This window comes from Penicillium expansum, assembly GCF_000769745.1.
Source record: "Penicillium expansum strain MD-8 chromosome Unknown contig21, whole genome shotgun sequence".
In the NCBI taxonomy this organism is placed as follows: domain Eukaryota; kingdom Fungi; phylum Ascomycota; class Eurotiomycetes; order Eurotiales; family Aspergillaceae; genus Penicillium; species Penicillium expansum.
Genome location: NW_015971438.1, coordinates 41,213 through 65,916, shown reverse-complemented (window position 1 = coordinate 65,916; position 24,704 = coordinate 41,213). Strand labels below are relative to the sequence as shown.

The 24,704-nt window shown below is 50.1% G+C and overlaps 9 protein-coding genes across 9 annotated transcripts; 6 read left to right on the top strand and 3 right to left on the bottom strand.

Annotated features, from left to right (window-relative positions):
- Positions 1-259: 259 nt before the first annotated feature.
- Positions 260-1,368, top strand: PEX2_007460 (DUF3429 domain-containing protein; the record flags this gene model as incomplete). Its single annotated transcript, XM_016738023.1, has 4 exons — positions 260-472; positions 539-586; positions 652-876; positions 946-1,368. The coding sequence occupies 4 exons, from the start codon at positions 260-262 to the stop codon at positions 1,366-1,368; spliced, it is 909 nt and encodes a 302-aa protein (XP_016594468.1).
- Positions 1,369-3,621: 2,253 nt separating this feature from the next.
- On the top strand, positions 3,622-5,563 carry PEX2_007450 (glycerol kinase; the record flags this gene model as incomplete). The annotated part of the gene is made up of 4 exons (XM_016738022.1): positions 3,622-3,944; positions 4,010-5,004; positions 5,059-5,225; positions 5,291-5,563. The coding sequence occupies 4 exons, from the start codon at positions 3,622-3,624 to the stop codon at positions 5,561-5,563; spliced, it is 1,758 nt and encodes a 585-aa protein (XP_016594467.1).
- Positions 5,564-8,540: 2,977 nt separating this feature from the next.
- PEX2_007440 (uncharacterized protein) lies at positions 8,541-10,760 on the bottom strand (the record flags this gene model as incomplete). Its single annotated transcript, XM_016738021.1, has 1 exon — positions 8,541-10,760. The coding sequence occupies one exon, from the start codon at positions 10,758-10,760 to the stop codon at positions 8,541-8,543; it is 2,220 nt and encodes a 739-aa protein (XP_016594466.1).
- Positions 10,761-13,162: 2,402 nt separating this feature from the next.
- PEX2_007430 (i-AAA protease YME1) lies at positions 13,163-15,999 on the bottom strand (the record flags this gene model as incomplete). Its single annotated transcript, XM_016738020.1, has 6 exons — positions 13,163-13,558; positions 13,615-15,332; positions 15,396-15,510; positions 15,562-15,702; positions 15,774-15,858; positions 15,923-15,999. 6 exons carry the CDS (start codon positions 15,997-15,999, stop codon positions 13,163-13,165), a joined length of 2,532 nt encoding a protein of 843 aa, XP_016594465.1.
- A 460-nt stretch (positions 16,000-16,459) lies between these two features.
- On the top strand, positions 16,460-17,497 carry PEX2_007420 (uncharacterized protein; the record flags this gene model as incomplete). The annotated part of the gene is made up of 1 exon (XM_016738019.1): positions 16,460-17,497. The coding sequence occupies one exon, from the start codon at positions 16,460-16,462 to the stop codon at positions 17,495-17,497; it is 1,038 nt and encodes a 345-aa protein (XP_016594464.1).
- Positions 17,498-18,190: 693 nt separating this feature from the next.
- Positions 18,191-19,456, top strand: PEX2_007410 (mannose-1-phosphate guanyltransferase; the record flags this gene model as incomplete). Its single annotated transcript, XM_016738018.1, has 4 exons — positions 18,191-18,197; positions 18,249-18,292; positions 18,358-19,381; positions 19,437-19,456. 4 exons carry the CDS (start codon positions 18,191-18,193, stop codon positions 19,454-19,456), a joined length of 1,095 nt encoding a protein of 364 aa, XP_016594463.1.
- Positions 19,457-20,219: 763 nt separating this feature from the next.
- PEX2_007400 (3-keto-steroid reductase) lies at positions 20,220-21,605 on the bottom strand (the record flags this gene model as incomplete). The annotated part of the gene is made up of 2 exons (XM_016738017.1): positions 20,220-21,474; positions 21,538-21,605. 2 exons carry the CDS (start codon positions 21,603-21,605, stop codon positions 20,220-20,222), a joined length of 1,323 nt encoding a protein of 440 aa, XP_016594462.1.
- Positions 21,606-21,980: 375 nt separating this feature from the next.
- On the top strand, positions 21,981-23,228 carry PEX2_007390 (DUF4129 domain-containing protein; the record flags this gene model as incomplete). The annotated part of the gene is made up of 1 exon (XM_016738016.1): positions 21,981-23,228. One exon carries the CDS (start codon positions 21,981-21,983, stop codon positions 23,226-23,228), a length of 1,248 nt encoding a protein of 415 aa, XP_016594461.1.
- A 241-nt stretch (positions 23,229-23,469) lies between these two features.
- On the top strand, positions 23,470-24,681 carry PEX2_007380 (sucrase/ferredoxin-like domain-containing protein; the record flags this gene model as incomplete). Its single annotated transcript, XM_016738015.1, has 2 exons — positions 23,470-23,862; positions 23,941-24,681. The coding sequence occupies 2 exons, from the start codon at positions 23,470-23,472 to the stop codon at positions 24,679-24,681; spliced, it is 1,134 nt and encodes a 377-aa protein (XP_016594460.1).
- Positions 24,682-24,704: the final 23 nt, after the last annotated feature.

Sequence of the window (24,704 nt, the reverse complement as noted above, 5' to 3'; positions counted from 1 at the left end):
CGAATGCAGACCACACCTCATCACTCGGTCACTTCATTTCTGGATATTCTTATTTGTTCCCTCCCGGAAAGCCCACGCCGTCGACTTTGTGATCAAGTCATTTTCCGGGTGTATACCCTAAATCTCCACTCTTCTACTTCTATCCAGTTTTTTAAAAGGCCAATTGGGTGAGTTGACACTGCTGTCCGGCCATACCCGAGGCTTTTCTTCCTCCGACTTGCTAACCCGACAACCACGAAAAGCTGTATATCTCCCCACCATGTACCGTAACGCCGCCGCCCGCTCCGCGCTCCGCGCATTCTCGAGCTCCAATGCCTCCGTGGCTCGCTCCGCTCTGGGCAACCAGATCTGCAAGGCCCAGATGACCTCGTCTGCCCGCAATCTGCTCCGTCCCTCCGTCTCGAGCTTCGCGCTCGCCGCTCACAAGCCTGTTACCACCGCTCTTGTGCGCTACTCGTCTTCTGCGGCTAAGGTAAGAGACGAAATACGGCTTGTGATTTGCGCAAAGGCACTCAATGGCTAATTGCCGATATGATAGCACGATGAGGATGATATTGATGTTATGGCGGGTATGAAGTCCGAGGCGGTACGTATTTCTATTCACTTGTGAAGCCGGGGGATCCATTTGCTAATTGCGCATCGTCCATATAGAAAGTTATCAAGGAGACCTTCAGCCTGGCTGGCGTCCCCAAGGAGGCTCTCTACCTCGGTATGGCTGGTGTCGTCCCCTACCTGGCCACCTCTATGCAGACTGTCTTCCTCTCCTACGAGATCAACCGTGCCGCCGCTCTTGGTGATGGTCTTATCTTCTCCGGCCAGAGCGCTGAGCTGATGCTGCACATGCTCGAGCCCATCCAGATCGGCTACGGTGCCGTTGTGAGTGATCCCGAGTCTAGTCTCTTTGGGTAATCAATGACAAGTTTACTAATCGCTGTTTATGGTTAGATCCTTTCTTTCCTCGGTGCCGTCCACTGGGGTCTTGAGTGGGCTGGATACGGCGGCAAGTTCGGCTACCGCCGCTACGCCGCCGGTGTGATTGCCCCCGCTGTGGCCTGGCCTACTCTGCTGTTCCCCGTCGAGTACGCTCTGATCAGCCAGTTCCTCGCCTTCACTTTCCTGTACTACAACGATGCCCGTGCTGCTGCCGCTGGCCGTGCTCCTCACTGGTACGGCATGTACCGTTTCGTGCTGACCTTCGTCGTCGGTGCCTCCATTGTGGCTACCCTGATCGGCCGTGAGCAGATCCAGCAGACCATTACCTCCGAGCACAGCATCAAGGACAAGATCAACGCTCTGATCTTCCTGCAGAAGAAGGAGAAGGAGGAGGCTGAGGCTCGCCGTCGCAGCGAGATTGAGGATTCCGAGTAAATTTGCCTCTTGACAAGATGAGGGGCGTTCCTCCCCGCGAGACTGATCTCGATGTTTGCATTACCCGTGTTTTCCTGTAGAATATACGCAGAACCCACCAGGGCAGCCACTGAAATTTTCTTTTGTTTAATTGAAGTGTCAATAGTTGGAGACACCGGAGTGTTTTCTCGTTCAAGTAACAATGCTTTTTTTAGAGGGGTTTACCTAGGTAACATTTCAGCATCAAGTGGGGGTAGATATAAGCGCTAGGATGTACAAGGGTACGGGGTATCCATGGATGTAACTATGGGCTCCCGCATTAAATTTTATTTTGCGGAAACATGGATTCAACAAAAGTTACGCACGTGCTATCAAATCTGATTTAGAGCTGCAAGATTAGGTACCTAAAATATAGCTAGGATCCATGGATGTATCTATGGATCTATATAAAGGGGCCAGGGAATTGGTAATCGGCATCTTCGTTGGTCACACGGGTTGCCGCAGATCGGAGTCGAGGGGGTATATTCAAAGGGGTTAACGGGACAATTATAATGTACAAGAGCGGGTCGATCCTCTTGAAGTTGTCACGGGGTGCCGAAAATATTGACTAAAGATCTAACTATGGAAGGAACTAGCTGAAACGCACCTGAATATTATGGAAAAAGAGGGTACTTTTGTGCAAGTAGCATGGATTTCTTTGCTTGAAACCCGTTCTGAAGGAAGGTAGAGCGAGACCTGCATGCGAGGTACACATAGTAACGCCCGATGGCGCCAGAAAACATGCTGGAATCCACCTAGATCGGCCTTTTCCTTTCTTCTTTCCTCTTCTTTTCTCTCTTTTGGCTTATTTTTTTCACATTTTTTCCACTTTTTTCCGTCCTCTAATCTATTGTACTTGTCTCGCACGTCCCTGTCCCTGGCAGGTTTGACAAGATCCCCCCCTCTCTCCACGTCTTGAGATAACGACTTCTAATAGGGCAATTAAGCCGGTTAGCCAGACCGGTTCTCCATGGGGGGAAAGAACCTGGTACTAGAGACGTCATTTGCCCGGGGGTTCATGCTGTATCATTAGTTAACGATTTGACTATGCTGTATCAAGCATAAATGCCAATGTGCCAATACTGGATACAAGGATCTTGATCAATAAGAATGAGACCCGGGAAGTAGGGAGTCAAGATCATAGGCAGTTCCCCGGAGGGGGGGTTGATGCGCTCGAATGTTCTTGGCCTCGACTAGAGCCCGTTCTCCAGGAATGGGGAATCCCCATTCCTTATTTCTTTTTTTTTTCTTAGTTGTACCCCCATAGGCTATATCGCTAAACGAAAATCAATAATTATTCCCGATAATCGGATTTTCTCCATGAATAGGAATGATTCGACTAGTCTGCAAAGAATGTAGGCTAATAAAAAAAAAGGGGGGAGGTTCTAGAACGACTAAAGGGACCGCAGGGGAAAAATGGACCGTGTCATGTGTACGATCGACGGGGTTTGTGGAGTGCCCAGGCTTGGAGAGACGGGGTTGGAGGGAGAAGGTATATATAATATAAGGTATATAGGGTACGGAGTAGAGGATATAGGGTAGAGATATAGGATATAGGATGTCTTAACTATAAAAATAGATATATAAATACCATAGGAATTCGATTCAGGATAGATAGATATACGGTGTAGATAGTATAGTTCTTCTAGAAACAGCTTAATGGCATTAATAGCATTAATAGCATAAATATAATAGATATAATTAAAAAAAAAAAGTGAAATAGTGGGGGGAGAGGTGACGAGGTCTTCTGATCAGAAAAAAATCCCCCGAACCGGATTTCTCATTTCCCCCCCCACCTAGGCTTTTCCTAAGAGTCCACCCCTTTGGATAAAGAGGGCTGCCCTGGTTCTACTCTTAAGATCTTCGTTGTTTCTCCCGCTTCTTTTCCTCTACTACACCCTCCTATACTTATTCTCTTATAACTCGACCTTGGAAAGCTACACCTCAACTTCTCAACATCTCAACCTCTTCACATTCGAACAATTTCAACATTTCACCTTTTTTTTCCTCCATATAACGGTGAAAGGGCCATATTTCACCTTCTATATCCTGGCCACTTCTCTGATACGTCACGCTCCACTTTTCTGCCACGGGAGCTGGTCCCCGTATCCCAACACCGCCACCTCGTAGTTCTCTTCCCCTCCGTCATTCTCCCCTCTTTAAATCCTGGAGAACTGTAAAATCGGCCTCTCTCTATTAATACCTCTCTTTTTTTTTTACTACACATTCTGGAAGATGCGCAACCCATTCGATTTGGACTTTGACAGCCTTGATGGAGACTCGGAACCCGCCCAGGATTTCGAGCTCCCCGAACAACATGTGCACCAGCATGTGGAGGACAGACAACGGGAACACCTGAATCTCAACTATCGTCCTAAACAAAGTGACGATGGGGATCGCTCTTTACTGCAGGATGAGGACGAGGATGCAATGAAGCGTCGATTCATTGGTACTATCGACCAGGGTACAACGAGTACACGATTCATCATCTTCGACTGCACAGGCGTTCCTATCGCCAAATACCAAACTGAATTCCACCAGATCCATGAACATCCAGGGTAGGTGTTAAACCCCCTCCCTTCGCAATCTACGACTCAATATTAATTGCCCCGCACCCCCACAGATGGCACGAACAAGACCCTTTTGAATTGGTTGAGTCGGTCTATATTTGTATCGAAGAAGCCATGAAATCATTCCTTGCTCTCGGCTACTCCACATCCGACATCGAAGCCATTGGCATCACCAGTCAAAGAGAAACCGCCTTGGTCTGGGACTGGGAGACCGGCGAGCCCCTCCACAACGCAATCACGTGGACCGATACTCGTACTGTCAACCTGGTACGAGAACTGAAGGAAAAGCCCGGCGCCGACGAACTCCGTAATATTTGCGGCCTACCCCTATCTACATACCCCTCCTCTGTTACGCTACGATGGATGCTCGACCATCTCCCCGACGTCAAGTCCGCCTACGATGATGGCCGGGCGGCATTCGGAACCGTCGATAGCTGGCTTATCTACAACCTCAACGGTGGTCCTCGGAACAAGCTTCTGGTTACGGATGTGACCAATGCCTCCCGAACCATGTTCATGAACCTCGAAACCCTCCAATACGACGATCGCCTCTTAAAGTTCTTCGATATTGACCCAACCAAGATCCGTCTGCCCGAGATTCTTCCCTCGGCCGATCCCGAGGGTTTCGGTAAAGTGGCCGAAGGGCCGCTGGAGGGTGTTCCCATCACTAGTTGTCTGGGTGACCAGGCCTCGGCCTTGGTCGGCCACTGTGCCTTTTCTCCGGGAATGGCCAAGAACACTTATGGTACCGGGTGCTTCCTTCTCTACAACGTGGGTGAGAAGCCAGTTATCTCGAAACACGGTCTCTTGGGCACAGTCGGTTTCCAATTAGGGCGAGACCGCAAGGCCGTCTACGCACTGGAAGGTAGTGTGGCTGTGGCGGGCAGTGGTGTCTCTTTCCTTATGAATAATCTCGGCTTCTTCCGCGACTCGCGTAAAGTCAGCGACTTGGCCGCCAGTGTGCCGGATAGCGGGGGCTGCATTTTCGTCACTGCGTTCAGTGGTCTCTTTGCTCCTTACTGGATCGATGATGCCCAGGGAACTATCTGTAAGTCTCGAACATGGTGCTTCGGCTCGCAACTTGATCGCTAACATTAACCAGGGGGAATCACCGCCCACACACAAAAAGGACACATTGCTCGTGCAACCATGGAAGCGGCCTGCTTCCAAACGAAGGCTATTCTCGACGCCATGGCAATGGACAGCGGCAAGAGCCTGACAGAACTGGCTGTTGACGGCGGCATGAGTAACTCCGACGTTTGCATGCAGGTACGTTTCAATGTTTTCCCTCCCAAATTCCTAGACTACATTGCTAACTAAATTCGTTTCATCAGACCCAAGCCGATATTATTCAAATCCCCGTCGAACGCCCTTCAATGCACGAAACCACTGCCCTCGGCGCCGCCATCGCCGCCGGCTTCGCCATCAACATCTGGAAGGATTTCTCCGAACTTAAGCACATGAACCGCGCCAACCGAGCCTCGTTCACCCCGAATATGTCCGTCAAAGCCAGCGGCCGCATGTATAAAAAGTGGTCCAAGGCCGTGGAGATGTCGCGCGGCTGGATGGCCGACGAGGACAGAGAGGATTACAATGACGACGAATAAACACCCTTTTATACATATTTCTTTGAGATGACCCCAATCGGGTCCGTCATCGACCACGCGGCCCAATTTGTGCATCTCATACCATGCATGATACACACACGCGCGCGCGCGCGCAAGAAACAAGAAAGATGGAAACGGAGAGGGTTTACATGAAGATCATATCAACCGGCTATCGCACATATTCTCTCTTGGAGATACCCGNTTTTTTTTTTTTTTTTTTTTTTTTTTTTTTCGGGGGGGGGCATTTGGACGCCTTGCGTTTCCATTTATACATATTTAGAGAATTTCCACCGACTAGAAAGTCCGTCCTAATAGGCGTTTTCCGCCAACGCCCCTTGTCCCCCTTCATCATGACCGTTATGACGGGAGTCGTTTGTTCCAGAAGATGAGCTGGGGATTTACCTTTTTTTTTTTTTTGCCGTTGGCTGGCTTCCTCTTCTGGAATGAGCTCGACAGCACTTGTGTATATACAACCCGTTTTTCGTGAGGAAATGAAGAAAAAAAATTCCAAAAATATCATCTCTACATCTCAACAGTTCAATATGCTCTCTGCACTCGCATAGAATCTAAATAAACATCGAATATCAAGCTCTCGTATTTCCCCGCAACTCATAACTCTATCACAACATCCCCCAAACCCAGTATCAGAAATCCCATGACATCATGACAGTGGAGAAACTCAATCAAGGTTGTGATTTTATGTAGTGCCTGGGCGGTGATGCCGTGGTGAAGTCATCATCCCCGCGGAGCCGGACTTTGGATTTTAGGGTTTGGGTTGCTATATTTGGATGGGGTGCCTCAGGGATATATGGTATGCGTCAATGTTGTATATGTATCTCTATTTTCATGCTATACCTTTTCTCTCAAACCTCTTGATGGCTTATTTGACCTATATAGACAGGATAATGTCTGCCGGAGCCTTCCATCTGCACCGGCTTTGAAAAGGGCGCTCAGGCTTAGGATTACTAAGTAGACGTGTAAAAATATGAGAATAAGGAACGAAGATAGATTATATCAATATCAAATATGCCTACAGGAAGAACAAACAAAGACAGTTGGTGAAAATAAGCACACTATCTGGTAGCTAGCAGCTCACTGCATCCAAAACGGTCCTTTCAGGCCACCATATGGATCATATCGCCGCTTGAGCTCCTGTAGCTTCTCAAAGTTCTCACCGTATATCTCAACCCCTTGTTAGCTTTCCAATCTATAGGAGAAGATGGGGCCGCTCACTTTTCTTGGATCATTGAACTCCTCAAGTGAATGAGTAAAGTAATTCAACGCACATCGTTCATCCTGTCCACATATAAAGGACGGTGCCTCTCTAAGCTCCCTATAAGCTAACTCTCTGCTTTCTTCAAGATTGCATGGGGAACCAGTCCCGATTTGCAAAATAGACTGACCGTGCGTGCCCGGCCAGGCTCGCAGCGTTGGATCTACCGAATGAAAAGCTGGCTGGAATGAAATAAAATCATATCAGCAAATGCAGGCTCCTTGTTAGAAAGGTAAACCAGGATTGCATACCTTTTGCATAAATTCAATCAAGAGATAAGTCCCTCCAAGAGAAAGAGATGAGTCCTTCTGAATCAAACTCTCAATCCAGTTCCACCCCTGCAAGATAAGTTGTTCATCGACATGGGAAATGAGGAGGCAAGACTGGAAGTTGGCTGTTTTCCCTTTGGCAGCTTCGAGCCCATCTTGAATCTCATGTCAGCTCATTCATATCACAACATCGATCATTTCCGTGGGTGGACTTGCCCCAAATCTGGTTACACTGTCGAATCGTCATGGAACCTGTTTTATCAATGGCACCTTCAATATCCAAAGCCCACCGGAATCCCTCCGTACCTCTTCCGTGTATTTCTCCATGTGCGTCAAAGACATGAAGACCGATACCCGGTTTTGGAGTGTCCCCCGTATAATGACCTTGGCCAAGGTCGAGCGGGAAAATGTGCATTGCCATCTTTCGGTCGTTGCATTCCGTAGTGAATCTTGAAACGGCCTTTGCGACGATAGGGAATGCCGACCTTGGGTAGGATATATGACCAGAATATATTTTGTCCGGGTAGGGGTGAACTCGCAGTTTGACCTCTACCAATACTGTATATATGGAAAGTAAGCAGAAAATTTCATATATGCCAATGCAAGTGAGCCTTAAACTGACCTCCAAAACTACCACCGCCACCTCTCAATGCCCAAAGTAATTCCGGCTCAGTGGACGCCCATAAAATCCTGCCGTCCGTTAAGACGACCTTTGCATCTAGCATATTGTGTGGGTCAGTAGCAAGACCTTTTTCAGAGGATAGCCAAGATATTCCGCCTGAGAGGATGGAGCCGCCAACGCCGACGTATGTGCATCGAGCACCAACCACTGTGTATGTCTATTTAGCATTTTGCATACTATATATAGCAGAAAACAGATAGATTGGACGTACCAGCATGGCCAGGGGCATTTTCTTCAACTTTTCGATCAACTTCTCCCCAGGTTTGTCCTGCACCAATAACCACGGTCTGGTCTTCTGCGTTGTATTCGAATTTATCAAAAGCAGACAATGAGATCAGCACATCGCTGGCAGATGAGGACCCCACCCCAGTACCTCGGACCGCCCAATTCAGATTAGAATGTGTTAAGAAAGAAAGTAAAGCTGCGAGAGACGAAGGCGTGCAGGGCCGAGCGATGATCTTAGGCTTCAGATCTTTCTGGGCCGCCCAAGTGCAACTCTCTGTTTTATAAAACGGAGAGGATGGAAATATTATTTCCGAAGAAGAAAGTGGAAGCTCAGTGACAAATTTCTGAGACATTTTCCCCATAGAATTGAGGCTCGTAGAATTGAGGATTAGATGATAATGCTAAGTATGTGACGGCAAAGCGGTCGTGGACACATTACGTCATAAGATATATATACATAGCCCTGGAGGTATAACCACCTTTCCTTCTGCAGAAGTCGAAATAAACAACCACTCGCAATGAAAAGGGTTAATCCGAACGCTTGACTGACAGCGCCACCCGCCTCTCCCCTTCATCAAGCGCAACACTGTATAGCTCCCCTCCACGCTCTTCGTGCTTGACCCAACGCTCGACCTCCTCATCATTCATCTGACCTGCCATCTCCAGAACCGGCACTGTGTCCTTCGAGTACACCTGTGAAACCGCCTGCCAGTGATTCCCTAACAAGGAGTGGCGCGTGTATCGAGCAAACAGCCCCACGACAATGGCCATCACCACCCAGTGAGTAAATAACAACCCCATCCCTACCCCAAATCCAGTCCATCGAGTCGGAATCACTGCCGCATGCAAGAAGGCAGTCTCAGCAGTCTCTGTTGCACCAAGTCGTGGCAGCTTTTCGTAATAGACTATCTGGCAGAAAAGCGTAAGGAGCGCCTGGAGGGCCACCGCGGGGCTTTGCGTCTGCTTCAGCGTGTCCTGGAACAACCTGACATAAGACTGGTGCGCGCTAGATATATCACTGCCCGCGAGCCAAGATAGTATCATGCCCGGGTTTGCGGAACCCATCCTATCCGTGAAGCTGTTTTGCGGGATTCCTATGCTGTCAGCGAAGGCTGCCGTGAAGGTCCAGGCATTGGCAGCGCGAAACATGGAGGAGGTGATATTTGGACTGGAGAAGTTCCCTGCATAGTAGGATGCGGAAATCTCCTCATAGGAGAAGGAGGTTTGCCAATCCGAGCGGGGGGCGAGAGCGAGCACGCCTCGGTCGTTTAGTGGCTGTCGAGGTCGGACTGCACCCAGCTGGGTACGTGTACTTTCGGTACTGTAGCTCAACGTGGATTGGTTCCAGGACATGGTGGGCTCAGACGCCTCCCAGTTGTTGTGTATTTCCGCGGTGAAAGTATCCACTCCGAGATTTGTCGAGCAGGCTGTCACCCGCACCGTAGGAACATCAGTCCCGTTTCCGACCATCACCCAGGGACTATCAGTGTCGTTATTTCCGACGACGCGGGCCTCCTCTGTGGATGCGAGGGGGACAGTCGGAAAGGAGACGAGGTCTAAAAGCATAAACATCGTGGATGCCTGCGGATAGCCGGGCTTCAAGTACCCCCTAGTGCTGACAGATTCGGGTGTCACTATAGGGTCTTCCAGCAAGACCTCCCACTCTATGTTAGCATTCGGCCAACATAAGCTCGTTGCTCTTTGCTCCGGGGTAGTTGTCGACTTCGAGTTAGGCAAGGCGCACGTAAACGGGAGGTCGTACTGACTCTCCGTGCCCTTTAGCATCGGATACGTGTCGTTAGCGATATTGATCTTTCCGGTAAGACGCGAGTAAGCATCGTAGTACGCCAAGAGGTGAAGGTCACGTAGTACAGGTTGTACACAGACAACCCGATGATCGACGATAGGGACTGGACCCCGGAAACGGCGTAGTGATTTCCGCTGCGTCGCCTCCAGATAGGGTAGGAAGGCGTGGTACGTGTGGCCTGTATCGTCGTACTTAGACCCAGATGTAGGCGGTTCTGATTGTTCGGCAAACGTCCAACCGGCCACCGGAGGCATCGCCCACCACGCACCAAGGGGCGTACTTTGGGTATCATTTAGGAGTCGGATATTCGTCACGTTGTTGGCTTGGGTAAATGCGCCATTTCCGAAGTCGGCCACGAGAAGGGTGGAGAGGAATTGCGCCGCTATGGTTACCAAGACTTCAAGGACAATGAGGATAACGACGAGGATCGAGAGGGCGGTTTTGCGTAACGGTAGACTCGGAGTCCACAGCAAGCTAATCGGGCTCCCACTTAGAGCCCGCACGGTCGAATAGAATGGCCCGTCCAGCAGTGGAGCGCCGACGCGCTCCAGAATAACTCCTCCAAACATCGCGGTCGCCACGCTAGCCTGGGCTGTGACCACCGCTCGTAGAATGGCAGTGCAGATGGTGACGATCCGCGTGGTCCAGTTTGCTTCAATAACCACAAACCAAGCGCTACTTGGCTCTCGTCCTGTGGCTGTTGCCATAGACTCGGTCCAAAGCCAGGCTAGCGGTATAACCGCTATGATGAGCACGATCGAACCGAGACCCAAAATAAGGATGTGGTAGGTCCCCAGCCGGGCCCACAGAGACCTTTCCTTTTTCGCGACTTCCGGTTCATCTTGAATCTGGCTGGGAGCGTTCTCGGGCGCCGCTAGAGGAGTATACGCGACTGCAGCCGCGCTACTGTCTCTGGGGCGTGCTATAGCAGGTCGTGCCATAGTAGGTCGGTGGTCGCCTCAAATATCGGAAAGGATCTCACAGGGTACCAGAAGAAGAAGAATGGTCACATTGGGCTTTTCAAATAGCGGCCCAGGGAGGCGCCAAGCCTTTCCACAGCCTTGCCCAGCCCTGGAGGTGTTCCGTGCTGCTCTGCCACATTTTATAATACAAATACGAACTTGAATTCGGATAAAAATAGTTAGTGTAGCTGACTCGCGCAGGATTTGGCCCAAGGTGGCATAGAGCCTGCACAAAGCGGAGAGGGGGACAGCGTCCGACAAATCAAGTCATGGAGGTAATGAGAGTGTGGCTTGGCTAGGGACATGCCCAGGCGAACTAGCTGGCCTAGCCTCCGCGGGCATTGCTGATGGTGTTTATCAATGAATTATTTTCCGAGTGGCTGGTGGTGGCTCTTTTACGGCAAAACAACCAGGGTTGACTCCTAAATTGATACCACCAGCCTTTCATTGAGTGGACAGTATTAAGATGGGTAAGAGTGTTAGGTGAAGGATTGCATTTAGATGCGGCTAGCGTGTAATATATTAAGGTTAGCGGTTAACTTAGCTCCAGGGTTATGAGGCGGCTCACGAGCCCTGGAGCCCTGGAGGTCACCAGGGCTTAGGTAATCCAGACGGGAACTCCCGAGGTCGCCCGTGGACCTGGCACATTAAAATGATTACATAAGAACATTCAACCACCTACTTAGGTAGGCCCTACCTAGGCGAACGTCCGATTAGCGCTGCAGCGGTATATATAGTATATATGCAGGCCCTAACATCTATTAGGAACTATACTTAGGTGATGCTCAGGTCGAGCAGGGACGTCGGGACCTCTTAGTAGGATGGAGGTTGGATTTGGGCTGGGCATTAGATACCATCTATGCTTGATCTCGCGGGACAACCGTCTATCCTTTTCATTTGTCTTACTTTCTCTGTTTGTTATTGCTCTATGCAAGAGCTGGGAGACTACCTACGAGAATGGCACCCGCAATATCAGCAAACGCAGCTTCAAGGGTTATACATAGAGAAGTCCATTTCACCAATCAAGCCTTTCTCCGCCTTCTTCTGCTGTATGTCTATGAACCCGAAGAAGGCGGGCAAATATCTATAAAAAAAGACATCCAAAAAGATTAAACAAAAAGACGTTACAAGGCCGCAAACGCGGCCGACTATTCTTGTCCTTGTTAAAGGGTAATCCAGGACTGCATATAATTTTCATAACTTTGATAAGACAAGAGGATGAATGAAAGCCAGCGATATGTGTATATGGGAAGAAAGTAGTTGTGGAAGCGAAGTCTAACAATACCTGGATGGTATTTGAACTCTAGGCTCTCTTAACAAAATCTAACCAAGAGGCAAGTCCCTCCAAAAACAAGAGATGGGTCCTTTAGTGCAATCTAGTGCCACGCCTTGGAAATAATAAGGTAAGACTAGAAGTTTGCAGTTTTCCCTTTCGCAGCTTCAAGGCCATCTTGGCTTTGATGTCAGCTTATTCATATCACAACATGGGTATTTTTGTGGTTTCTTACCACAGGTTTGGCCGTACCATCGAGTTGTCATGGAGCCGTCACCATTTTATCATCCTCCCTATGAGACGCGTCAGAAATTGACGCAAAGAATCCTTTCTAAAAGTAGACCGTACATGCATACACTCCCATAGCCAAGCGGCTCAGCAGGTTTCAACTCCACCACCTAGCGTATACCCCCCTTTGCATTCTCTAAATTCTCTCCAGACATTGCCTTCACCCTTGCAAACCATAATCGTATTGTTAGGTCCTCCCAGTGTTAGTTCTTTTATACTATGTAAAAATGATATTTCCAAGTTGGCTGGACATACCGCATCTGATTTCCCCTTTGGTGCATGCAGAGACAGAGCTAACAACAGACTAGGAAGAGGATGGCACTTGAAAAACGCATCTTAGTGTAGTGGATATAAATATCAGTTTAGCATGGAATAGTTATGTGCAAGTTTTGAAGGAATGTTTTGTGATTCATATCGACTTGTCAGGTGCCTGGTTTTACCAAATTGTTCTGGCTACTGTTTGTTTTAATTCCAAGGTTATACCTGCCTTGCAACTATATAGACACGATTGAATTAACAGACAGATTGTGACACACCACGTATAACGTACAAGGTACATGTACAGATCAAATCAAGCTTCAATGGTATTACGCACACAGAAAAGCGGCGAATCGATAACCAGAGTCAGGTAGAGTCGGGCTGACTAAGACATGATGTAGAAGAGAGAACCAAGGAAATATGGTATTTTCAATAGACGCCCGAATGATTGGGGGATGCACAGTGGAGACGAAAAAAACAGGGTAGGTGTGTGTTTGTAGAGCCAGCAAGAAAATAAGACAGGGAAATGAAAAGGGGAGATTACAGAGTGTGTGGAGATGACTTATTCATTGACCGTGGGTGCTCTTCCTGCCGCTGCAGACGGACTGAGATTAGCCGCTTGCAAAGCATCGGGAAGCTTCAACGGCGCAGAAGGGGAGGACTTCAGCTTATTGATCTTCTCGCCCTTCAGCACCTGCTCCATCTCCTCCTTTGTGAGCGTCTCGTATTCGATGAGCGCCTTTGTCAAAAGCTCAAGCTCGTGGCGCTTTTCGGTCAGGATGTTGGTTGCTCGGTCACGAGCCTCTTCCACGAGCCGGCGCACTTCACCCTCAATCTCTTGCTTGGTTTCCGATGATAGGCTGTCGTAGTTTGTAGACAGGTCAACGTTGCCGAGTTTCTTGGAATATCCGAACCGGGTGATCAGCGTGAAGGCCGTCTCGGTGGCACTTTGGATATCCTAAAGAGGCCGTTAGTATCAATGAAAGAACACAAATACAACCGGTTAAGACTTACAGCTGAGATACCACTAGTGACATTGTCGTGGCCGAAAACCAGCTCTTCAGCAGCCTTGCCACCCATGGAGACGGCGATGTCTGCCAAGTATTCGGTGTAGTTCCTTGAGACGGTATCCATCTCCGGCAGGAAGTGAGTGATACCAAGGGCCATACCGCGGGGAACAATGGTGATCTTGTACAGTGGAGTGGAGGAAGGAGAGAAGTGTGCAACAAGGGCATGACCAGCCTCGTGGTACGCAGTCAAGAGCTTGTCCTTGTCTTGAATGATGCGACTGCGAGCCTCGGCGCCCATCATAATTTTATCCTTGGCCCAATCGAAGTCGAAGGAGCCAACATTAGCCTTGCGGTCACGGCTAGCATGGACTGCAGCTTGGTTGACCAAGTTCTCCAAATCAGCACCGGAGAAGCCGGGAGTGCCTCGTGCAATGACTCCGACGTCAACATCAGCACCGAATTGGATTTCCTTCATGTGATGTCTCAAGATGTCCATCCGGCCACGGACATCAGGCAGGTCCACAACGACTCTGCGATCGAATCGACCAGGTCGAGTGAGTGCCTTGTCCAGCAGTTGAGGATAATTGGTAGCAGCAATGATGATGACCCCGCTAGTCTGGGAGAATCCGTCGAGTTCCGTGAGCAACTGGTTGAGCGTCTGCTTGACATAAGCAGCATCGCGCTCGTTTCGCTTTCCACCTATCGCATCCAGTTCATCGATGAAAATGATAGCTGGAGCCTTGCCACGGGCCTGAGCGAACAAATCACGAACACGCTTGGCACCAACACCGACGTATACCTCATCGAATTCAGATCCAGACATGTAGAAGAATGGGACACCTGCTTCGCCAGCAACAGCACGCGCAAGCAAGGTTTTACCAGTACCGGGAGGTCCGACCAAGAGAACACCCTTGGGCAGCTTACCGCCTAGGGAAGAGAAACGATCCGGGTTGAGAAGGAATTCCACCAGCTCCTGCAGCTCGTCCTTAGCCTCGTCACAGCCATGCACATCACTGAAGCGAGCAGTTTGCTGTTCTGGCTGAGCCTCTTTGTCCTGCGCACCTCGAACATTCTTTAGAACACCAGTGGTTTCAACCAAGATAGTGACCGTGACCAGGGAGATATAAGTGAAAAAGCCGAAAATGAGCAAGAACTTGACCCAGCGGAACACTGTGCTTCCGAGAGACTCGTCGACCACAACGTAAAGAGGAGCGTCCTTAGCACCAGTACCGTTTTGTTTTCCCATTCCGATTTGACTGCCAGTAGCCCGGGCAGCGACCGCTTGACCAACTGCCTGGAGCTGTTCAGGGCTCAGATTGTGGTTCGACCCGGTGAAAGCTCCAGCTCCAGCCTCGGCGCCACCGACGCTTGACTGGGCTTGTTGGACCAATGCTTCGGTTGTGAGATCACTTGCAAAATAACCGCTCCGGTGTCGTTCGATAACAATGCCTGGCATTTTGGCGCGCAAAAGAGCTGAATAGAGAGCATTTTGAGCATCTGCGTTGTTCGGGCTCTTATTGGCGACCTTCTCCTTCTGAGCTAGCACATGATGCCAGGACCCTCCGAACAAGAAACGTTGCTGTTGTATCTTCGTAAGACCGTTGACCTTTGGGGCCGTGCGTAGGGAGTTAAGGCGAAATGGAGTTAGGGTCGAGTATGAACGAGCAGCGGGGATGGCATGGCGGATCGGCGTAAAAGATGAGGTGGTAAGAAGTGCGTTGTCTGTCATCAATGGTTAGACGTGATTCATCAACATCAACATAATTTGCTAATGCGAAAACATACTTCGGTTCAGCAATGACGACCATGTTTGTTGCGAAGGCCGGCTGACGATATCCGCTCGTAGGGCTTCGATCGAAACACCTTCCAGGTATTCAGGCAAGGTCGCGCGTTGAGAGATCTGTTTCTATCAGCATGAGGTGACGCCAATAGTCGATAGTGTATGCCATACCGTCTCATTTCCTTGTCGGCTCGTACTGCGCTGCAGAGACTCACTGAGCTTGGTCGTCGGAGTTCGCCCGGTCTGTTTCCAGGGAGCGGCCAGGACGTTACACATTGAAGGCCAGAGATCCGATGTCACAGCAGCGACATTCTAGTAGCAGATTGCTTGTGTCAGTTCCAAGGTTGTGAGATCTGGATGACAAATCGCGAAGTGGCACTCACAGGCATGGGAATCGGGACTTGGAAGGCCATGACTGTCCGATATACAGCGGCACTCGGCCGGGTGCGAGTATTGGCGCGTGCTCCTCTTGGTCAAGTTTACAGCCGAAAAGATAAATTGAATCAGTTAAGTCCGAGTTGAGGATACTGACATCGCTGACGCAAGAATGAAGATAGAGAGGAAGGCGATAGTGTGCTCCGCTTTGATGCGGCGAATGGCGACGGCCATTTGTGTCTGAATGGGCGACCGTAGGAACAACACGTGATTTAGATTGAGGTGGCACGTGCACGGTATAACTAGATGCTTTTTATAGTGTCATCAGCTCTCATCAGCTCTGATGAAGGAATTAAGAGGACATTTTTAATGAAGAATACCATATGATTTAATTTTATATGGGTAATTTGGCGGAGAAAATCGGTACTAAACGTAGTAGTTGGGAAGGGTCAGGTATACTTGTTGTCAACGGTAATGTTTAACAGAAGCTGTCCATGGTTCGCAACCCAATCTTTACGAATTGCAACGTCTTGACGTTCACGGGTATTTGAACTTCATTCGCCTTCCTGACGATCTCAAAATTGCCCTGTGACACCCATTGCTCAATGGCTTCAGAGACCTTCCAGCCTACGCTCTTTCTCAAGGACGAGGGCTCCTCTTGACCTGCGAATTCTACCCTCTGGTACAGATTGATATGCCTCAAAAATATATCTTCTTGGTAGGGGCTCCGTTGTCATCGAGTCTGAACTGGGACACAGATGAGCTTCTCAACACGCCCATACCTCCCTTCCACGAGAACACGAAGAGCCCAGAACAGCAGCCATCTTTGGATCAACCCACTGCAAGATGGAGAGTGTTACGGTCATCAGTCGATAAGTTAGGCGACGATTATGACTCTTTCCAACGCTATGACGATCCAGCCTTTTTCTTCTCGCATCAACTGGCTGTTGCGACAGATGCGCCACAGGGACCTTCAGAAGATTCAATTCTTCAATTCTACGACCATTCTTTTGCCATCCACGAAACCTCTGAGGTAGCTAGCTCAGATGTCTACGTAGCAGATTCCACGCAGCAGAGCAGTTTGGGTGAAGACAATGGGCTGGCTAGCTTTACGGGGTTGGACAAACCAGACACCCCAAGATCACCTCGCATCCTTCATATCCCTGGACCCCTCAGTAATTTACAAGACCTCCCCACGGCCAGGTACATCCAGTCCATCGCACCGCAAACGATGACGGTGAATATGATTGTGGGGGTATTGGCAGTTCACCCCCCACGTCGGATAGTAACACGACAATGGAAAACCGAATTGGACCTTGTCGAGCTCGTCGTTGGAGACGAAACAAGGGCTGGGTTTGGAGTTAGTTTTTGGCTCAAGCCAGAGAAGCCGACCGCTGCCAAGAACAATGAAGCGGATCGCCTAGGTCGATCGCTGGCGTCACTTCGACCCCGCGACATTGTTTTGCTCCGAACTGTCGGGCTCAGTACATTCCAAGATCGAGTGTACGGACAGAGTCTGCGCCGAGGGATGACTACGGTCGAGCTGTTGCATCGACAACCAGTGGATGTGACGGATGCAGTTGGATTTTACCAGGGCAGAATCCAAGCAGGTGGCTCCCAGGATGATCAGCCGGTTCTTAAGGCTCGCCGAGTACGAAATTGGATGCTCCAATTTGTGACGGATTCGGTTGGAATGTCACATCCACGTGGACTGCCTCCGGATACGCAGTAGTTAACCTTACCTACATGTAGGTAGTTAATTGGTTTCATACTTTAATAATTTAATGTTTTATACAGTTAAAACATTCGTTTGATATTTATGTATTTCAGAGTAAGCAGTACGGAGTACCATCGTATTTGAGGCGGGAGAGGGGGGAACAGGGAATAACCCCCCACCACAAATCTCCCCCCATCACTTAAGTTTCAGGGGGCGACACCTCATGACCATAGGAAATTGAGGTTTACTTTTCGCGGGTGCCATCTGCATTGCCCCGGTAGAAACCATGCAATTACATTGGACATATTGGCCGGGGATGGCTGGACTAGTGAGACCTCAGGAGATTTTTAGAGACTTGATGCACGCGTCAGAGCTGTCGAGTTTTTGGAATAGATATATTTGAAAGAATGTTGATTTGAATATTTTGAATATAAAACCCTCATTTCCTCTATATATCTTGAGTAACATCAATCCTAAAACAGTCAAATCAGCTGAAGTCGAAGTATATGGCCCCCTTTTTCCCGCAAACAGAGGCCGCTCCAATCACCGCCACTCACGTGCCCCCACTTGGACGAAAATAAATCCATCAACGGCCAGGTGTTCCCTAAATAACAGAGAGTCTTTCTCTCCTTTTGCTTCTTCCTAGCCTTCTCTGCTCTATTTCCTAATTTTTTCTCTAATTTTTCTACTTTCAAATTTCAATTCATCATGAAGGGTATGTTGTATAGTCAATGCTTTCCACTTCTCCCCGCTAACCCCTCTACAGCTCTCATTCTTGTTGGAGGTTTCGGAACCCGTCTGCGCCCTCTGGTAAATATCCCTTTAATTTTCTATGTCTTACTCTCTACTTTGCAATGCTAACTAAATTGTTCTAGACCCTCACTCTTCCCAAACCCTTGGTGGAGTTCGGAAACCGGCCCATGATCCTGCACCAGGTCGAGAGCTTGGCTGCTGCGGGTGTCACTGATATCGTTCTTGCCGTCAACTACCGCCCCGATGTGATGGTCGCCGCCCTTAAGAAGTACGAGGAGCAATACGGAGTCAACATTGAGTTCTCCGTCGAGTCCGAACCGCTGGGCACGGCTGGCCCGCTCAAGCTGGCAGAGGAGATCCTGGGCAAGGATGACTCGCCTTTCTTCGTCCTCAACTCGGATGTTATTTGCGACTACCCCTTCCAGCAGCTCGCCGACTTCCACAGAAGCCACGGTGATGAGGGTACCATCGTCGTCACCAAGGTGGATGAGCCCTCCAAGTACGGTGTCGTCGTCCACAAGCCCAACCATGCCTCCCGCATCGATCGCTTCGTCGAGAAACCCGTCGAATTCGTTGGCAACCGCATCAACGCCGGTATCTACATTCTGAACCCCAGTGTTCTCAAGCGCATTGAGCTCCGCCCGACCTCTATCGAGCAGGAGACCTTCCCCGCCATCTGTAAGGAGGGCCAGCTCCACTCCTATGATCTTGAGGGCTTCTGGATGGATGTCGGTCAGCCCAAGGATTTCCTTACCGGTACTTGCCTGTACCTGACTTCCCTGGCCAAGCGCAACCCCAAGATGCTTGCCCCCCACACAGAGCCCTACGTCTACGGCGGAAATGTCATGGTTGACCCCACTGCCAAGATCGGCAAGAACTGCCGTATTGGTCCCAACGTGGTTATTGGTCCCAACGTCGTCATTGGCGACGGTGTCCGTCTCCAGCGCTGTGTCGTGATGGAGAACTGCAAGGTCAAGGACCACGCTTGGATCAAGTCCACCATTGTTGGCTGGAACAGCTCTGTTGGCCGCTGGGCGCGTCTGGAGAACGTCACTGTTCTCGGAGACGACGTTACCATCGCCGACGAGGTGTATGTCAACGGTGGCTCGATCCTGCCCCACAAGAGCATCAAGCAGAACATTGATGGTAAGTCTTGCTTTCTACTGGTCACTACAAAACCTATACTAATCGATTTATACAGTTCCCGCGATCATCATGTAATCCTCCTCTCCTACTTCCCCCCTCTTCCTTCACGTCGCTATGCCTTTTGAAATACCTCCCTTCAACTCTCGTGCCGATACCACCCTCCAGTCCGCCCTCCCTGATGCATAGAACCGGAGTCGTTTACTGCGTTTTCTTCTCTTCTGTTGCCGGCTTTCCTTTTCTTCCGTGACGGTTTATCGCCCTCGCAACTTCCTTCCTTTCGTCCGATAATCAATGCACTCAGAAGCCTAGATGGTGAAAGCGTGGGATTTCGGCTGTTTTGCAAGAAATAACCACTTTTAGTCTTGTTTTTCTACGTTTCTCCTTCCAATTTATCCCCGTTTTAGTGCTACATATTGAGGGTTTCGTCGCTACATCCCCGCTCCCTTGCGTTTGGCCAACTGTCTTCTTTCCATTTTTTTCGTTTTTTTTATTACTGCTGGTCTTCTGGCAATTGGTGGGCAAGGAATTCATGCCATATCCGTTTTAATGAGAACATGGGCGTGGGGCTGGTTCTGTTGATGTAAATAATGGGAGGCGAAATTCGCAAAAAAAAAAAAGATTCAAGCTTAGTTGGTCTTTCACGATTCTTCAGATGTTTCATACCAGGTCTCTTTATAGAAGTATTGTAGACAAAATATTAAATACAGTTTTAGGGATACATATACATACAGTCATTGAAGCTGTTTTGCTTCGAATCAGTCAAGCAGCAGGAGACCGGAGACTCAAGATAAGCATATGTGAGTCTTCAACAAAGTCGTTCTTTGCCTCCAGGTCGTACCTAGGAACTAGCCTCGGCTTGATCCAGGATCTCATCCCATTGGATTCTCAACTCTTCCATTTGCTTCCAGCACTGGCGTCCAAGTTCCTCGAACTCTTCCCTCTTCTCCTTGGTAAGATCTTCCGCGCCGCGCTTACGACGTCGGAGTCGATCGGCCTCAACAACAGGTGTACCGACAACACCTCCATGTCCCCAGCCGTCGACCTCAGTAGAGACCGAACTTTCAATTCCACCACGCCCGCAAGACGAACCCCATTTCGCTCTGCCACCACCGGCCCGGTGGTAGGGTTCTTCAGCGGCTTCTATGTCAGCCTGCGATGCCAGCGCGAGGAATACTGGAGCACAAGCGCCGAGATAAGTAGACAATGGATGCCAAGGCGAACCCAGCATCCTCGCAGCCCAGAAAGCAGCAATCATCGCCCAGGCAAGGGGAAGAATAAGCGGGATGATCGATGTGGCGCAGATACCAGGGTGAGAGAGATATGTGCGCGGGGTCGCGTTGGGGGAATCAGTGTGAATAGCATGGGTGTCAAGCTCCGTTTCGGACCGCAAGAAGCTATCGACTGCCCAAGGTGCCGTACTCGGCAGATTGGAAGTCAGCGCGAGGATATCAGTGAGAGCCTTAGAAGACTCGTACGGCGCATCAGTGCGCAAACCCTGGATATCATCGATCTTGAAAAAGTTCCAAGTCGCCTCGAGACTGGAAACCCAGACCACACGGCCGGGCCCATTCGTGCGCGCCCGCTTCAGCAGCGGGGCCACATTGTGCGCTAGCATATAGTGTCCGAAGACATTTGCGCAAAAGACTGCTCCGAGTGCGGGCTCTTCTTCTGTCTTTGTTTGCTTTGCTGTTAACACGCCTGTCGGCGCGAGCTTGTAGGACGGCCAGGTCACCGCGTGCAGGAGATCTGTGCATACATCCCAAATGGCCCTGGGCCAGTTGATGCCGGACCACCCACCTAGCCCAGCATTGAGGACAATCGAGTCGAGTCGGGGGAGAGTGTGGACTAGTTTTCGAGAGAGTTCGCGCACTGAGCGGAGGTCGCCGAGGTCGACGCTCTCGGAGACGAAGTGGACGCGCGCTGCGGCGGAAACGGAAGGGGAGGTTGATTGGAGGTGTGCTTCAAGTCTGCGGATTGTGTCTTGGGCTTTGCGCGCACTTCGAGTTGTGAATATTATGGTGAGAGATTCAGATTCTGGGTGGGAGGAGAGGAACTCGTCGGCCAGACGGCAGCAGATAGAGAATCCGAGACCGCTGCGGTTGGTCTCAAGTTAGTATAGGGAATTGAGCTAAATGGGTTTGTTGGGAGCTTTGTACCTGTTAGCTCCTGTCACCAGGATGTGCAACATAGTTTGCTGCTCAGTAACAGACTTGGCCTGATCCATGGCTTGTGCTTAGTGAGTTTGTTGACTCGGGCCTTTTCTTTGATATCGGAGATAGGGGTTATGTGATAAGATGTGCGACAATTCAAGCTAGCGGAGGCTGGAGATGTTGTTGCTTGTTGTCGCAACAGTTAGGGCAAATGAAAACCTGCCGCACCTTAAATGAAAGGAATCCCTTGGAGTGAGTACTGGCAATTGTCTGCTGTTGAAAATCCACCGAACGAGAAAGTACCTCCCACACAGATCACGTGTTCAACTTTAAATCTTATCCTTATCGGAATCGTTGATGTTGTTCCCCGTCATACTCGCTCCTCACACTTCATGGCTGGAATCTGCTAAATCTCACCCAAATGTCGTACAGTCGACATACGGGAAGTCATGGCAGTCATACTTGAGCGATTTCTCAACACAACCGGGTTCTTCTTCTTCGCCCTCATCCTCTGCTGCCTGATGATCCTCACACCAGTAGACGCTATCTACCAATGCTACGAGACGAATCGACTCACCAACGTCTTTTTCATTGTCGGCGCATATGTCGTAACTTTTTTAATTGCAGCCCTAATCTATGCGACGCGTATCTACACAAATCGGAGTGCACTCACCGGCATACCCAAAGCCTGGATCCCCGTGGAAAAGGAAGATGTGAACAAAAGCGTCAGGCGACTGGTGAAGGAAGGCCTCGTCCGCAGCGCCGTCATCGCGTATCAAGCCCGCCCGCGCGATATCTCCACCGACGAGGACAACTTCCAAAAATATAGAACGCTTCTTATTGACCCCGAACGGCCCCCATGGGGCCATGTCGAACACCCCGGCTGGTCCTCGCCTGATTCGCCAGACTTACCAGATCTGCCATACCGCACAGTCATACAGGAGCTACCCAGCTTGATTGAAGCCAAAGCTGTCTCTCTTGCCCCTGCCGATTTATTATCGCCGGCGCCCACATACCACTTCGATCCCTCAGGCGACCTCACAACACACTCTCTCCCAGATACACGCGTGGTGGAAGTATTACAACGTCCTGCCTCAATGGGTCTAAGAGAATATATCCGCCATCTGACCTCCCTTGGGGCTATCTATCCGCCAGAACTCGGTGCAGATTTCCTTGCGCTGTACGAACAAGCTCGATTCTCGCCGCGCGAACTACACGAGGCGGAATTTCGCGACCTGATGCATCTCTTTGCAGAGATCCTGAGAGGGATGACATCCCTTTCACCGCCGATCCTGGATGAAATTCGCGACAGCGCAAGCTATCGACGAGCGTATAGCGAATCTAACATCGGGCCCTCAGACGAAGAGGGAGAAACAGATACCGTGGGAACATATGGTTACGACGGGGCTCTAGAGTCTATGCGTAGTAATAGCCTTCGCCCATCGAATGCGTCTACCTGGGAAACCCAGTCCGGGTATGACACTGCGCCCGCAATGCAGAGCCCCGCCTCGGAACTGTCGACAGATAGTGGATCCTTCGCGACACGAAGCTCTTTTCGCACACCTTCTACGAGGTCTCTACGACGGGTGGCATCGGGCCAATCTGGCAGTTCGGGAGGGAGTGTCATTCGTCTGGCGCAGCCACGAGATCCGACAGACTTGCCGTATACAATTGTCTACGCTGGACGTAGGCAGTGATAATATTCCATTCATACCCTGTATATTACTTATAGAGCAACGCCATTTGGTCACCCAATTGCGCCAATTTTAGAAGTGGGGGACTTAGTCATGCGGAAAACATTCCGAGGTCTTGGCGAACCTGCAAAATGATTGATAAGATCAATTTATCTTTTGACCACGCGTCATAAGGAAAAGAGTCCAAACTGCCGGATTTTCTCCTTTCTTGGACCGTTGAAGAAAATATCCATATCCTGTAAAAATGCATCTCTTTCGCCGAGGGACTTCCTCCCTTTTTAACTCCTCCAATGTCTCTGCCGCCTCCTCCAAGACCGACATCACCACCGATGCTGTGGGCGACAATGCCCTTGCCGCCGAGGGGTTTCAAAAAATCTCATCGAGCGATAAGCTCTTCAAAAATGTCGATCCAACGGTAGACGGTGAAGACTGCCTACACGACTGTGCGTCATGCACAATCAAATACCCCGCAAAATTCGATGTCGATCACCAAGACGAACTATATGGACAAGTCAATGGATGGGCGACACACATGCTCGTCGCAACGGGCAAGTCAGACTGGGTGAGAGATGTGGCAGACGAGAAAGGGAGCGTTATGGAAGCCATTGAGAAGGGAGGACTGGAACCGAGCAACGGGGTATGACAATATCCACCACAATCCCTCTTTGCCTACCAAAGCCAATGTACACAGAAGCTAACAACAACCTTCTCACAGCGACTTAAACTGTCAGCATCAAATATGTGCGTCCCAGACGAATACCACATGGCTGACGCCGGCAAACAGCCAACAAACGTTCTCTTGCTGCCCAGCTTCACCATCGTTGAACACGTCACTCCACAGCTAGTCCCAGATCTGATCGAGAACTTTGTCAACCGGTCTCTGACAACAACAACGCCACTAGGCGCAATCCCACCCTCGCCAGAAAAACTAGCAGAGGCAGACAAAGACCAAGACCCCACACAAACACAAGACCTCCCACACCCATCAACAACATCAATCACCACATCCCTCAAGTCTCACCCCTGCCCGCATGCAGCAGTAATCCTGCTCTGCTCACAGCGCACGCGTGATGCACGCTGCGGTCAATCGGCACCCCTACTCCGCCGCGAGTTCGAGCGCCACCTGCGCCCGCTCGGTCTATATCGTGACATGAACGACCAGCGGCCTGGCGGTGTGGGTATCTACTTCATTAGCCATGTGGGTGGACACAAGTACTCTGCCAATGTGATTGTCTACCGCCGTCGGGACTTCGATTGGTACAAGCGTGATGCTCCTGCGGATGGGGAGGGGCAGGGCCAGGATGAGGGTGCCGCGCAGGGAATCTGGCTGGCGCGTGTGCGGCCGGAGGAGTGTGAGAATATTATTCGGTATACTGTCTTACAAGGCAAGTTGCTCAAGGCTGGGCAGCAATTGCGGGCTGGGTTTGATCGTGAGCGCGGCGTGACGAGTTGGTAAAGTTGGTAAAATTGGAGTTGGGT